This window comes from Eurosta solidaginis, chromosome 3, assembly GCF_040869045.1.
Source record: "Eurosta solidaginis isolate ZX-2024a chromosome 3, ASM4086904v1, whole genome shotgun sequence".
In the NCBI taxonomy this organism is placed as follows: Eukaryota; Metazoa; Arthropoda; class Insecta; order Diptera; family Tephritidae; genus Eurosta; species Eurosta solidaginis.
In genome coordinates, this window is record NC_090321.1 from 278,152,010 (window position 1) to 278,168,466 (window position 16,457).

Below are 16,457 nucleotides of genomic sequence, written 5' to 3' on the forward strand. Positions count from 1 at the left end.
TTTAAACTCCTTTGGTTTGACGAATTGCCGCCAGTTAGCCCAAAGAAGAAGCGACTGGTGCGCCTTGTTGGACGGCCATAACTACTTAAACGTTTAAGCGCCAATTAAGTAATTGAGTAAAATAATTTTTCTACAGCGTACTTATTTTGAAATAGTTTCAAAAGATTCCCCCAGCAAGTTTTAAAAAATCATTAACGTGTTTAGCAACAAGTTCATCTTCAATTTCAACATTCTTGTGGGATGTTGTCGTTGGCTTCACGTTTTTCAATTTGCAGCGCAGGAAATCAACATAGACTCTAATTGCCTCAGGCATTTTGTCGTGCTGATTGGCTAGATTTGTTGTGAAAAACAAACTGCAAACACTATACTCATTCGCAATAGTCTGCGGACCAATGCACTATGGTCGAAAGAGACTTAATTTTATAAAAGTAAAAACAATAAAATAAATACGAAAAGATTAAAAACCATGTTAATAAAAAATATATGTACATATATATTTAAGAACATATTTTACTGAATAAAAAATTGTTTACGAAAGTCTGGGTGAATACCGCTCAATCCCAAATTCGCTCTACAACACAGTCGGTCAGTGTTTCATCAAAAATTGTTGTTAAAATAACCGTGCTACCATCTGTATTGATCGAGCAAATGCCTATATTAAAATTTATTTCTAAAATTCCCCCTCCTAGATAAATATTTTTGGTAACTTTTTCGGTTCGGTCGTTGAGCAAACTTCTAACTTAGCCTGATAGAAACGAAAAGGGATTTAGTATGAGAAAAATGATGGGTGAAACCCACACATTTCAAGTAAGGCAAAATAATAATTATAAAAATGGACAAACAAGATATATTATATTAGTCGTTTAAATGATATTCCTAGTGATATATAGATTTGAAGATTTAAAAACTTTAAAAGCTTAAAAAAAAGTTTGCTGTTATACTAAAAAACAATACAACTAAGATTTTTTATTACTTTTCGTTTTTAGGATCGAACACTATATTGGTTATCAATGCAGAGCTGTGAAAGCTGCCTTAACACGAACCGAAAATGGCATGCCTGAAAAGAAATACATATAATTTATTGAAGAGAGAAGGATTGGAGACGAGTGCTTTCCAACCAACCTTTCATTATTGGATATAGAGAGCGTCGTTTCAGGCCGTTAGTTGCGTGTTGATCGGAATAACGTTTAGTCCGAGAACAATGATAAAAATACTTTTTAGTATCAAAATTTCATTGAAACTCTGTCTATATGAGAGTTTTAGTAGCGGAGGATTGAAAACGCGTCCTTTCCAACCTCCAAAAACAAGCAGCATGTTCTGCAAGCTTGATCGAAATCCGAGTATTCTGACAAAGTTAAATATTAGAAACATTAAGACTAAGTAAATTATTACCGGAATCTTGGAGTATGGCATGATTGGAAACGCAAGGTTTTCAACAACCCTACGAAAGGGACTCAAGTACTCATCTTCTGAAATTGCCAGTTAATGTGCTGATCGGAATACCAGGCTACAACTAATTAAATGTATTAATAAAATGTATTACTTTAAGTTTTAGGCATAAGAAGCCAATGTAATAAATTAATTAATTAATTTTCTCGAAAATTTTGGAAAAAAACTGTTTTGGCGCAGCACACTTTTTTACACCGTTTCTGCCTAGGCTTTTACGGTGGAGCACACGTTTTGCAACCTAGTACTGATAGTTTCAAAGCCTCATAGATCGAACAAAACCTGCAACTTTAAAATAAAATGTTTCTTAACTGTGATTACTTTTCTGAAAAAGTCTCAAAATCACCAAAAAATTGTTTGTTATTAATCTAGTTCAAATTTATGCACTTGTTTACTCGTTCTGGACCACCGTACCTCGAACCAAAGTAGTGTGTGTAATTGCCAATTAGCTGATGAAAGCCAATATGCAACACTACAACAACAACTATCCAATAACAACCAAAACTTCGTCTGCTCAATATACATACAAATATCAATATATGTTTTTATATATTCACATACATACATACATTTGATAACAATTTTTTATTAAATTTCTTATGCTTTTGCTTTAGTTATATGCGTATCTGTCTGTATGTCGTCATGTCATACGTTTCCTTGGTTAACACAACAACAATTATGACTTTCAATTGGCCATAAGAGGACGTTAAATGAATTCTGTTATTAATTCGCAATTTCCCTCTGCGCGCTCTCACGTTCGAAGCAAATTAATAAAGTGTAGTTTAATCGACTCGGAAATGTCAAACGTTCACACACACAAAGCATAATCACAAGCTTGCATTGATTTCATTTTGTGCTGTTGTGCACTTGATCGCTTTTATGATTGCTTTTTGATAAACAAAACTTTAACAATTTTTATTGACTCCTGTTTTTATACTCAGCTGTAAATAGTACATTGTTATAATTTTATTTGCATAACAGTGCACTGTTATGGCAGAAAGGAGTCGAGGTAAATATAGAGTTATGCAAGTAAGTTTTGAGATATTTTACTCAAATTTGGTATTGAGGTTCTCATATGCCATAGCTATTTTAATCGAAGAAAATCCGACGATAACCATGCCCACATCTTTTGTATAAAACGCAAAAAAAGAAATGATTATTAGAAGAGTCCGGGATTCTAAGCAAAATAAAAAAGTAAAATATATTCAAGATGTATGGAAAAATGTTAGAGCTTACGATTTCTCGAAATTATTCGGCAGAAAATTCCTCGCGGGTATGTGATTTTATAATTTTAAGGCTCGCGAGCATCTGGAAATTCAATTTAAATGTTTCATTGGTTGTATTATATAGAGCTTACAACTTCTCCTCGCGTATGTTCTTGAAAAGTGTGTTCGAGAAAATATCGTAAGTTCTGAGTACTTATGTAATTCTGCCAATGCAGCGCCTAAGTTGAATGTGATGTGCTCGTGTGTCGAAATTCTCGGTTTTTTTCGAGAAGAAAGGGTAAGCTCTAAAATTTAAAATAAACAAGTAAGGAAGGTTAAGTTCGGGTGTAACCGAACATTACATACTCAGTTGAGAGCTATGGTGACAACATAAGGGAAAATAACCTTGTAGGAAAATGAACCGAGGGAAACCCTGGAATGTGTTTGTATGACATGCGTATCAAATGAAAGGCATTAAAGAGTATTTTATGAGGGAGTGGCCATAGTTCTATAGGTGGACGCCATTTAGGGATATAGCCATAAAGGTGGATCAGGGTTGACTCTAGAATGCGTTTGTACGATATGGGTATCAAATGAAAGGTGTTAATGAGTATTTTAAAAGGGAGTAATCCTTAGTTCCATAGGTGGACGCCGTTTCGAGATATCGCCATAAAAGTAGACCAGTGGTGACCCTAGAATTTGTTTGTACAATATGGGTATCAAACGAATGGTGTTAATGAGTATTTTAAAAGGGAGTGGGCCTTAGTTCTATAGGTGGATGCCGTTTCGAGATATCGCCATAAAGGTGGACCAGGGGTGACCCTAGAATTTGTTTGTACAATATGGGCATCAAACGAAAGGTGTTAATGAGTATTTTAAAAGGGAGTGGGCCTTAGTTCTATAGGTGGACGCCGTTTCGAAATATCGCCACAAAGGTGGACCAGGGGTGACTCTAGAATGTGTTTGTACGATATGGGTATCAAATTAAAGGTATTAATGAGGGTTTTAAAAGGGAGTGGTGGTTGTTGTATAGGTGGTCGCCTTTTCGAGATATCGACATAAAGGTGGACCAGGGGTGACTCTAGAATGCGTTTGTACGATATGGGTATCAAATGAAAGGTGTTAATGAGTATTTTAAAAGGGAGTATCCTTAGTTCCATAGGTGGACGCCGTTTCGAGGTATCGCCATAAAGGTGGACCAGGAGTGACCCTAGAATTTGTTTGTACAATATGGGCATCAAACGAAAGGTGTTAATGAGTATTTTAAAAGGGAGTGGGCCTTAGTTCTATAGGTGGACGCCGTTTCGAAATATCGCCACAAAGGTGGACCAGGGGTGACTCTAGAATGTGTTTGTACGATATGGGTATCAAATTAAAGGTATTAATGAGGGTTTTAAAAGGGAGTGGTGGTTGTTGTATAGGTGGTCGCCTTTTCGAGATATCGCCATAAAGGTGGACCAGGGGTGACTCTAGAATGCGTTTGTACGATATGGGTATCAAATGAAAGGTGTTAATGAGTATTTTAAAAGGGAGTAATTCTTAGTTCCATAGGTGGACGCCGTTTCGAGATATCGCCATAAAGGTGGACCAGGGGTGACCCTAGAATTAGTTTGTACAATATGGCTATCAAAAGAAAGGTGTTAATGAGTATTTTAAAAGGGAGTAATCCTTTGTTCCATAGGTGGACTCCGTTTCGAGATATCGCCATAAAGGTGGACCAGGGGTGACCCTAGAATTTGTTTGTACAATATGGGCATCAAACGAAAGGTGTCAATGAGTATTTTAAAAGGGAGTATCCTTAGTTCCATAGGTGGACGCCGTTTCGAGATATCGTCATAAAGGTGGACCAGGGGTGACCCTAGAATTTGTTTGTACAATATGGGCATCAAACGAAAGGTGTTAATGAGTATTTTAAAAGGGAGTATCCTTAGTTCCATAGGTGGACGCCGTTTCGAGGTATCGCCATAAAGGTGGACCAGGAGTGACCCTAGAATTTGTTTGTACAATATGGGCATCAAACGAAAGGTGTTAATGAGTATTTTAAAAGGGAGTGGGCCTTAGTTCTATAAGTGGACGCCGTTTCGAAATATCGCCACAAAGGTGGACCAGGGGTGACTCTAGAATGTGTTTGTACGATATGGGTATCAAATTAAAGGTATTAATGAGGGTTTTAAAAGGGAGTGGTGGTTGTTGTATAGGTGGTCGCATTTTCGAGATATCGCCATAAAGGTGGGCCAGGGGTGACCCTAGAATTAGTTTGTACAATATGACTATCAAAAGAAAGGTGTTAATGAGTACTTTAAAAGGGAGTAATCCTTAGTTCCATAGGTGGACTCCGTTTCGAGATATCGCCATAAAGGTGGAGCAGGGGTGACCCTAGATTTCGTTTGTACAATATGGGTATCAAAAGAAAGGTGTTAAAGAGTTTTTTAAAAGGGAGTAATCCTTAGTTCCATAGGTGGACACCGCTTCGAGATATCGCCATAAAGGTGGGCCAGTGGTGACTCTAGAATTCGTTTGTGCAATATGGGTATCAAACGAAAGGAGTTAATGAGTATTTTAAAAGAGAGTGGGCCTTAGTTCTATAGGTGGACGCCTTTTCGAGGTATCGCAATAAAGGTGGACCAGGTGTGACTCTAGACTTTGTTTGTGCGATATGGGTATCAAATGAAAGGTGTTAATGAGTATTTTTAAAAGGGAGTGGGCCTTCGTTCTATAGGTGTTGGCCTTTTCGAGATATCGCCATAAAGGTGGACCAGGGGTGACTTTAGAATATGCTTGTACGATATGGGTATCAAATGAAAGGTGTTAATGAGTATTTTAAAAGGGCGTGGGGCTTAGTTCTATAGGTGGACGCCTTTTCGAGATATCGCCATAAAGGTGGACCAGGGGTGACTCTAGAATGAGTTTGTACGATAAGGGTACCAAATTAAAGGCATTAATGAGAATTTAAAATGGAGTGGTGGTAGTTGTATATGTGAAGGTGTTTTCCAGATATCGACCAAAATGTGGACCAGGTTGACCCAGAACATTATCTGTTGGATACCGCTAATTTATTTATATATGTAATACCTGCCAAGATTTTAAGGGTTTTTTATTTCGCCCTGCAGAACTTTTTCATTTTCTTCTACTTAATATGGTAGGTGTCGCAACCATTTTATAAAGTTTTTTCTAAAGTTATATTTCGCGTCAATAAATCAATCCAATTACCTTACCATGTTTCATCCCTTTTTTCGTATTTGGTATAGAATTATAGCATTTTTTTCAGTTTTCGTAATTTTTGATATCGAAAAAGTGGGCGTGGTCATAGTCGGATTTCGTTCATTTTTCACACCAAGATAAAGTGAGTCCAAGTAAGCACGTGAACTAAGTTCATTAAAGATATGTCGATTTTTGCTCAAGTTATCGTGGTAACGGCCATGCGGAAGGACAGACGGACGACTGTGTATAAAAACTGGGCGTGGCATAAACCGATTCCGCCCATTTTCACAGAAAACATTTAGCGTCATAAAAGCTATGCCCCTACCAAATTTCAAAAGGAATGGTTAATTTTTGTTCGACTTATGGCGTTAAAAGTATCCTAGACAAATTAATTGAAAAAGGGCGGAGCCACGCCCATTTTGAAATTTTCTTTTATTTTTGTATTTTGTTGCACCACATCATTACTGGAGTTGAATGTTGACATAATTTACTTATATACTGTAAAGATATAAAATTTTTTGTTAAAATTTTACTTAAAAAAAATTTTTTTTTAAAGTGGGCGTGGTCCTTCTCCGATTTTGCAAATTTTTATTAAGCGTACATATAGTAATAGGAGTAACGTTCCTGCCAAATTTCATCATGATATCTTCAACGACTGCCAAATTACAGCTTGCAAAAATTTTAAATTACCTTCTTTTAAAAGTGGGAGGTGCTACGCCCATTGTCCAAAATTTTACTAATTTTCTATTCTGCGTCATAAGTTCAACACATCTACCAAGTTTCGTCGCTTTATCTGTCTTTTGTAATGAATTATCGCACTTTTTCGGTTTTTCGAAATTTTCGATATCGAAAAAGTGGGCGTGGTTATAGTCCGATATCGTTCATTTTAAATAGCGATCTGAGATGTGTGCTCAGGAACTCACATACCAAATTTCATCAAGATACCTCAAAATTTACTCAAGTTATCGAGTTAACGGACGGACGGACGGACGGACGGACGGACAGACATGGCTCAATAAAATTTTTTTTCGATCCTGATTATTTTGATATATGGAAGTCTATATCTATCTCGATTCCTTTATATATGTACAACCAACTGTTATCCAACCAAACTTAATATACTCTGTGAGCTCTGCTCAACTTAGTATAAAAATAAATGTAAGGCGCGATAACCTCCGAAGAGATTTTAGGCCGAGCTTTTCTTCCAATTGCGTCGTGCTCCTTTTAATTTTTTCGGTTTTATGCCGACTCCGAACGGCATCTGCAAGGCAGATGAGTTTTCACTGAGGGCTTTACATGACAGAAATACACTCGGATTGCTTGCCAAACACTGCCGAGGGGCGACTCCGCTTAGAAAATTTTCTTCTAATTGAAAAAACGTGTTTCTAAAATTTTGATGTTGCTTTTCCCGGGGCGTGAGCCCAGGATCTTCGGTGTTGATGGCGTAGAACGCTACAATCACACCACGGCGGTCGCCTAAAAGCTCTAAAATTGATGGCATTGAAATAGGGCGTGAGTACCAAGTTGATGTGTGCAGTTTTATGTGTAAAAATAAAAGTACACGCCTAAGATTCAAATTATTTGTGAGAATATTTTAGGAAAATGAAGGGGCTTTAACTTTTATACTCAGATGAGCAGAGCTCAAAGAGTATATTAATTTTGTTCGAATAACGGTACCCCGAAACGGGATAAACTAATCGAGATATATATAGACATCTATATATCAAAATGATCTGGGCGAAGAAAGAAATTCATTTAGCCATGTCCGTCCGTCCGTCTGTCCGTATGTCCGTAAACACGATAACTTGAGTAAATTTTGAAGTATCTTAATGAAATTTGGTATGCAAGTTCCTGGGCACTCATCTCAGATCGCTATTTAAAATGGACGAAAACGGACTATAACCACGCCCACTTTATCGATATCGAGAATTTCGAAAAACCGAAAAAGTGCGATAATTCATTACCAAAGACGGATAAAGCGATGAAACTTGGCAGGTGGGTTGGTTATGACGCAGAATAGAAAATTGGTAAAATTTTGGACAATGGGCGTGGCACCGGCCACTTTTAAAAGAAGGTAATTTAAAATTTTTGCAAGCCGTAATTTGGCAGCTGAGTGTGTAATGTTCGGTTACACCCGAACTTAGCCTTTCTTACTTGTTTTTATTTTATAGACTTTTTCGAAACTCGATGCAAAATTTTTTTTAAATAATTTCGTACTCGTCTTAAACCTTTTAGTTTTGATCAAGTTACTACTTCGGGCTAAGATCGTATATTTGTGGGGTCGATTCGGATATACTTCGGGTTAATTTCAGGATTGCTTTGAGACTTAATTGCAGGGAACATATTTGCATACTCATGTGCGGCACATTCGTACATTTTTCACTCAGGCACGTGAGCTGTGTGTATACATATTTTTATTTAAAGAGCACGCTCATGCGCATGTGCCTTATTTCATATGGCACACACTTGAGCTGCGTGCTAAATTTTTTTCAGTATTACACATTATTGCATAGATTGAAATGAACTGTACGATTGAATCTCGGCGCTGAGTGTATGAAATTCGTAACAACCGAACTCAAATCCCCTTACTTGTTTAATATAAAACTTGGGTAATTATTCGTTTAAAATTAGTATGAATTTTGCTTCTCATTTGCTCCATTTAATGCTTCAGCTGTTGCTTGTTTTAAAATAAAAATCTGAGTGAAAATTACTTAACATCAAGGGTTACTAATATAGACATTAGGGTGGAGCATGCATGCAAACACATTGGTGTTCGTAATATGCATATATAGGTATATTGTAAACAAGTCACGGAAATTTGGATTGAGTTTCATTTCCATTTTTATTTTTATAAGCTTTTATTTAGTTTGACTTGGCTGTTGTCTGTAATCATATTTTGCAAGTTAAATTTAATACACTTTCCGGTGTCCGATTGAGCTGAAATTTTGCACGCATGTATAACTCCGATGACAATGCAATATTACTTTGCGAGAATTCAATAAATTAATCGATAACAGAGTTATCGGTAAAGATTTGTGCTAACTCTGGCATAAAAGCCTAAGTCCTCAAGAACGCAGGTAACTTCGCTTTGTTTGTGTATGCAACGAATGTAGAAGTTAGGCTGTTATCGCTAAATGTTGTATACTTTTCTGCGCACTTAATTTTGTTTTACAGATTTTTGGCGATGGAATTTTAGCTAAGGGAAAGTTGGAATTTTATTTTAAAACAGAGCAGAGATCTGCAACGAGTAGTTGTAAACTGAACGCGACATAGGCAAAGTCACAATAAAATGTGATTTTAAGTTAGTTAACAGTCGAGTCGAAGAACTTGATTGTTCAAAGTTGACTTCGAAGAAACCTTGTAATGTTGGTGCATTAAAAGAAATGAATAGGATGAGAAACGTTACAAATAACTGAGTAAAGATTACATAACTAATTTAAACAATATTTTACCCCATTAAAAATTTAAAAAAAATGATATTTAAATTAAAATTATGAAAAAAGCTTTTCTAAGAACAAGATTTTATTACTTGTTAATAAAACGAACTAAAAAGTAAAAAATTAAATTAAAGAAAAAACAAGTAAGGAAGGCAAAGTTCGGGTGTAACCGAACATCACAAACTCAGTTGAGAGCTATGGAGACAAAATAAGGAAAATCACCAGGTAGGAAAATGAACCTAGGGTAACCCTGGAATGTGGTTGTATGACATGTGTATCAAATGGAAGGTATTAAAAAGTATTTTAAGAGAGAGTAGGCCATAGATCTATGGATGGACCCCATTTAGGGATATCGCCATAAAGGTGGACCAGGGCTGACTCTAGAATTTGTTTGTATGATATGGGTATGAAATGAAAGGTGTTACTGAGCATTTTAAGAGGGAGCGGGCCTTAGGTCTATCGGTGGACGCCTTTTCGAGATATCGCCATTAAGGTGGGCCAGGGGTAACTCTAGAAGGTTTGTACGATATGGGTATCAAATGAAAGGTGTTACTGAGCATTTTAAGAGGGAGTGGGCATTAGGTCTATAGGTGGACGCCTTTTCGAGATATCGTCATTAGGGTGGGCCAGGGGTGACTCTAGAATGTTTGTACGATATGGGTATCAAACGAAAGGTGTTACTGAGCATTTTAAGAGGGAGTGGGCATTAGGTCTATAGGTAGACGCCTTTTCGAGATATCGCCATTAGGGCGGGCCAGGGGTAACTTTAGATTGTTTGTACGATATGGGTATCAAACGAAAGGCGTTACTGAGCATTTTAAGAGGGAGTGGGCATTAGGTCTATAGGTGGACGCCTTTACGAGATATCGCCATTAGGGTGGGCCAGGGGTGACTCTAGAATGTGTTTGTACGATATGGATATCAAATTAAAGGTATTAATGAGGGTTTTAAAAGCGAGTGGCCCTTAGATGTATATGTGAAGGCGTTTTCGCGATATCGACCAAAATGTGGACCAGGTGATCCAGAAAATCATCTGTCGCGTACTGCTAATTTATTTATATATGCAATACCACTAACAGTATTCCTGCTAAGATTCCAAGGGCTATTGATTTCGCCTTGTAGAACTTTTCATTTTCTTCTACTTAATATGGTAGGTGTCACACCCATTTTACAAAGTTTTTTCCAAAGTTATATTTTGCGTCAATAAACCAATCCAATTACCATGTTTCATCCCTTTTTTTGTATTTGGTATAGAATTATGGCATTTTTTTCATTTTTCGTAATTTTCGATATAGATAAAGTGGGCGTGGTTATGGTCGGATTTCGGCCATTTTTTATACCAAGATAAACTGAGTTCAGATAAGTACGTGGACTAAGTTTAGTAAAGATATATCGGTTTTTGCTCAAGTTATTGTGTGAACGGCCGAGCGGAAGGATAGACGGTGGACTGTGTATAAAAACTGGGCGTGACTTCCACCGATTTCGCCCATTTTCACAGAAAACAGTTATCGTCATAGAATCTATGCCCCTACCAAATTTAAGAAGGATTGGCAAATTTTTGTTCGACTTATGGCATTAAAAGTATTCTAGACAAACTAAATGAAAATGGGCGGAGCCACGCCCATTTTGAAATTTTCTTTTATTTTTGTATTTTGTTGCATCATATCATTGCTGAAGTTGACTTTTGACTTAATTTATTTATATACAGTAAAGATATTAAATTTGTTGTTAAAATTTGAATTTAAAAAAAAATTTTTTTTAAAAGTGGGCGTGTTCTTCATCCAATTTTGCTAATTTTTATTTAGCAAATATATAGTAATAGCAGTAACGGTCCTGCCAAATTTCATCATGATATCTTCAACGACTGCCAAATTACAGCTTGCAAAACTTTTAAATTACCTTCTTGTAAAAGTGGGGGGTGCCACGCCCATTGCCCAAAATCTTACTAATTTTCTATTCTGCGTCATGACGTCAACCCATCTACCAAGTTTCATCGCTTTATCTGCCTTTGCCAATAAATTATCGCATTTTTTCGGTTTTTCGAAATTTTCGATATCGAAAAAGTGAAAAAGCAATCTGAGATGAGTGCCCAGGAATCTACATACCAAATTTAATCAAGATACCTCAAAATTTACTCAAGTTATCGTGTTAACGGACAGACGGACGGACATGGCTCAATCAAATTTTTTTTCGATACTGATGATTTTGATATATGGAAGTCTATATCTATCTCGATTCACTTATACCTGTACAACCAACCGTTATCCAATCAAAGTTAATATACTCTGTGAGCTCTGCTCAACTGAGTATAAAAACGTTTTTAAAAATAAGCTTTTATTATTGGTTAATAAAATTAACTAAAAAGTAAAAAATAAATTGACTGTAAAGAAATACAACTTTTTTTAAGTTCATTGTAGCCTTTAACGATAATTAGGCTTCTTCGTCTGCCACAAAAAAATACCATATTGTACATAATTATATATTTTTAACATTAAAACTTTACACCTAAATTATTTAATCTTACAGTTTATAAAACAGTCCTTATTGTTCTAATAAAATCGTGTTACATTATGATAGCAAGAAAAGTAGGTCCTAAATGTTCCTAATTATACCATCAAAATTTAACACGCTTTTTATTAGAACAATTAGGATTGTGATATATACTGTAAGATTTAATAATTTAGGTGTAAAGTTTTAATGTTAAAAATATATAATTATGTACAATATGGTATTTTTTTGTGGCAGACGAAGAAGCCTAATTATCGTTAAAGGCTACAATGAACTTATAAAATGTTGTATTTCTTTACAGTCAATTTATTTTTTACTTTTTAGTTTATTTTATTAACCAATAAAAAAAGCTTATTTTTAAAAAAGTTTTTTTTTCTTTAATTTTATTCCCTACAAATTGGAAGGACGGAATCAATGTAATTTAGCCGAATCGAACGAGCAAGACAGATGAGTTTAAGCTATAAGCTTTTCAATGCAAAAATACACTCGGAGTGTTTGGAAAACCACTGTCAAGGGGCGATATATGTCTGAGTCTGCTAAATATCTACAAAACTTAAAACTAGGTTGGTACATTTTTAAGGCTAATAATTTTTTGCTGATTTAAAAAAAAAAGGCGTGATCACTCGTGAAGTTCGGTGTGTAAATATATGGGCAGCGTATAGAAACGTAAAAAACTTATAAAAGCTTATCCTTAATTATGTTTTAAGTAATTTTAACAAGGACAAACATTTTCGACCTATTTGAGAATATTCGTCGGTTACATATCTGTAACAATCGGCTTCTTATCAACGGGTTACAGATGTGTCTTCGTTTTTATACTGTAGTTTTATCGGTATCTGTTTCATAGGAAACCCTTGAGTCGACCATAACACATCAATAATACAAAGTAATAACAAAGTCATAACACTCCAACAACAAAATGATAACTCTTTGTGAACAATTTGATACATTTTCTCTGAAAAATTTACAACTTTTCGAAAACGACGCGATAACTCGCCGACAACATACCGATAGCTACAAATCGAGAAGTCTTTGATGACAAATCGATAATTTTTTTACTGCATATAGCAAGTTCTTCTATAGATAATTTTTACCTTTACGATAATTTATCGAAAAGGTTTCGATATCAAACGCGATAGCAACACAGCAGGAAAAGTAGCTACGACCTAACGACAGTTTGGCTACCACTACTAAATAAATAAATGCAAGGCGCGAATAACCTCCGAAAAGATTTTAGACTGAGCTTCTATTTCAATTTAGGTCGAGCTACTCTTAATTTTTCCCTAAAAATTGACGTCACAGGTACTACATGTTTTCCGCCGATGCCGAACACCTTTCCATTAATTTCCTTTACTTTCCCTCCCTTTCCTTTCCTTTCCTTTCGTTTCTTTTAATTTTCTTTCTTCTTCGTTTCTTTTCTTTTCTTTTCTTTTCTTTTCTTTATTTTCATTTTCTGTATTCCCCATACTGTGAACGGAAAAGGATAAAGAACCAACAATCTACAACGGAGTTACAAGTACTCTTTTCGGTTTGGAGGTATGGGACAAATCATTTTTTAAATAATTCTATTTGCACCTCAAAGTTAAAGGGGGTCACATGGTAATTCACCCGATCGTATATTGATTTGAAGTCTGTTTTTTTTTTTAAATACTGAAGTTTCATACCCCACGCCGATACTTATTCTACTATATTTAATTTTTACATATTTTCTCGGGAGGCATTATAAAGTTGCTACTTCGTCATTCACAGCTAAGCAGTTAGACCTGGTGGAACGTTATTATATAACTCGACTGAAAATAAATTTCTTTCGCATTTGAAAAAGAAATCTGTGTAATTTGACAGCTTTCGAATCGATTTTCCTTTCCAATCGAGTTACAGAATAAGGTCCCTGGACTAACAGCGCGTTCTACAAAACTGATCTATAGGAAACCCAATTACTAAACAATAGTTTCTTTACTCTCTTTCAAAAAAATTTATGTATTTCATGTAAACTTAACTTTAAAACTCTATGCGACTTCCAAAAAAAAACAATTTACACTTTACTGTAATGCAACGTATATATATTTTGAGCAGATGGATCATAGTACTTACCCTCCTTCCCGCTTCGTTATTGTGTAAATTCATTAAGCTACGTGCTTTTGCTGTGATACCATTCTTCCATTTGCCACCGCCTCCCTCACCAACACCACTGCCATCACCTCCAGCGCTATTGCTTGTATCGTCTGCTTGTTGATCATTTGCCATTCCGATGACAGCGCGCTGATTTTTACGTCTACGCTTGCGTTTGCCTTTACCGTTAGCATTGCCGTTGACACCACCAGCATCCATATTGAACACCTTTGAGTTTAGAATTTCACGATTGATTTTCTCCTGCATGGTGACAACAACACAAATATTAAAGAAAAATTGCTAGTTAAACATGCGAAAGAACATTATTGATAGCACATATAACACAACACAACAACAAGCCAACAGATGAAGACGCCAACATCAGGGGGGGGGGGGGGGGGGGGGACAACCATATCAATAGCAACATTTAAGTGGCGCACGAAAATACCATCGAACGTAATAAAAGTTAAAAGAAAGAATAATTACAGAGTGAAAATAAGTAAAATATTTAAGAGTGTGAGACCTTGAAAAAGGGCATTAATAAAATCATGTAGACAAAGGGAAAGTTAAGAATTTATTAAAAAAGTGTACGACAGCACTGCGACAATATTTGCTATCATAGACAACTGTCAAAAGCAATTGATACCAAAAGTTATAAAACAAACTACTTTTTAGAAAGAAACTTCATTTGCGGACGAACATAAAAGAAATATAGGAGAGTATTATAGCTAGACTTTTCGTTCTGTATCTGTTGCAAAAGCGGTTTTTAAAGGCATCTAAAAATGTCTGAGCTGGAATTCAGTTGTGAACTAGTCAACGTTAAACTTCCTAAGTACTGTGTGTACTAAATAGATCACTTGAGCTAAGCATGCTTAAAGACCAGCATCTGTGTTTTTAATTTGCACGCATATGAAACATTGTGAACTCCTTTTGGTGGTTAAGGGAGCTTCGATATGAAAAATTCAAAGAGGGGATTATTATTTCTTGGCTTAGATATTTCATTCCTACACCTATGCCTGTCAACCACTCATACAATTCATATTCTACCTTTATAAACTGGTTCGATTTTTCTTGATTTAATTCACGATGTGTCTGTTTGCTGTGCGGCGCGGTTGAGATGTCGAGCGATATGACTCACCTTGGTTAGCAAGGTTTACAAGGCTTGCTTACAGTTTTCATATTCCAGGAACAAGAAAGGAGGAAAGTGAAAATTTGAAAACATTCGTCGCTAATTCTTTCATAGCAGAAGTGTTTTAATATCGGCATGGTTATTCCACCAGACCTAATGCGTTTGAAGGTTTGAATATTTTGTCGTTATGTGTTGTCGGATTTTACAGGGACCTCATTCATCCCGAATCTCGGGGCCACTGGGTAGCTTGTCACACAAGATAACATCCTGTTGCTTACGCTGTAGCTTTTACTTGGAAATGAGGCTGGACTCCCGGTGGCACGAATAGAATGAGCTCCTCTTGCCGAACATCAGTCGTAATGGAGATGGTGGGCAAAATAACGCCCCGTTAATGCTGATTTCTGACGTAATGAAGCCGCTGATCATTATAGTCATTGAACAGTAAGCAGGTGGTCGGATGTCGAACAAGCAGCGCAATGATTTCACTTGGCGGATTGTTACCGTTCTAGCGATATTGCCGTTTCGTAACAAGTTACTCCAACTATACTTTCTTCGGGATAGCTGAACGAACCAAAGGGGAGCACCAAGGTAGGTCAAGTCTTTCTCCTTTTTTGGCCGTTCGTATAGCATGACTTAGCTTGAGAAGCCGTTGGACTTTATTTCGCTGCACTTCGCTCATATCTACGTAGAGCTCACACACTCATAGTTCATCACTATACGTCTTTCAATACTCCTTCACCAACACTTCAAGAGCCATCTTATCTTCTCTCAATACCGTAAATGATTCCCTGCCATACACCAGGACAGGTCTTAAAGAGCACAATTTTGTTTGGGAGAGAACTTCACTTTTGTATTGCCTACTTAGTTCAAAGTAGTACTTGTCGACAAGACTTATTTTCCCTTTGATTTCTAAGTTGACATTTTTTTTTTGTTAATGCTGGTTCCCAAATAAACGAAATTTTTTACAGGGTCGAAATTATATCTTTCCCGTACTGTGTCTTGTTCTCATTTACCACAACACCCACTTTTTTGCCTTTTTATCTCATCCCGAGAAGACAGAACTCGCGACGCGTTTTTGAAAGTCAATAATATCAATATCATCAGTATATGACAATAATTGGACGCTTTATAATAGATTGTTCCATTACGGTTTATTTCCGCTGATAGAATTATCTTTTCCAGCATTGTTTTAAAGAAATCGCAGAAAGAGAGTCGCCTCATATGAAGCTTGTTGGTTTCGAATGGCTAGGAGAGGTCCTTCCCAATTCTTACGGAGCTTGAATTCAGATATAGCAGCATACAAGCAACTTCATTTCGCGATGTCGCCGTCTACTTTGAAGTGGGAAAAATTATGGTAAGTGTCGATTCTATCTGTCATCGTAAGTATCTTCCAGGATCTTGTGCGTCGTATGATATTAATCA

At 36.3% G+C, this 16,457-nt stretch overlaps 1 protein-coding gene across 9 annotated transcripts in view; it reads right to left on the bottom strand.

Annotated features, from left to right (window-relative positions):
* Wnt5 (Wnt oncogene analog 5) overlaps positions 1-16,457 on the bottom strand; it is a 638,708-nt gene that overhangs the window by 39,429 nt on the left and 582,822 nt on the right. For all 9 annotated transcript variants that reach the window (XM_067776631.1, XM_067776636.1, XM_067776637.1 and 6 more), the window contains one exon: positions 13,889-14,167. In XM_067776631.1, the coding sequence (XP_067632732.1) occupies positions 13,889-14,167 (279 nt within the window). The remainder of the gene's footprint in view (positions 1-13,888; positions 14,168-16,457) is intronic.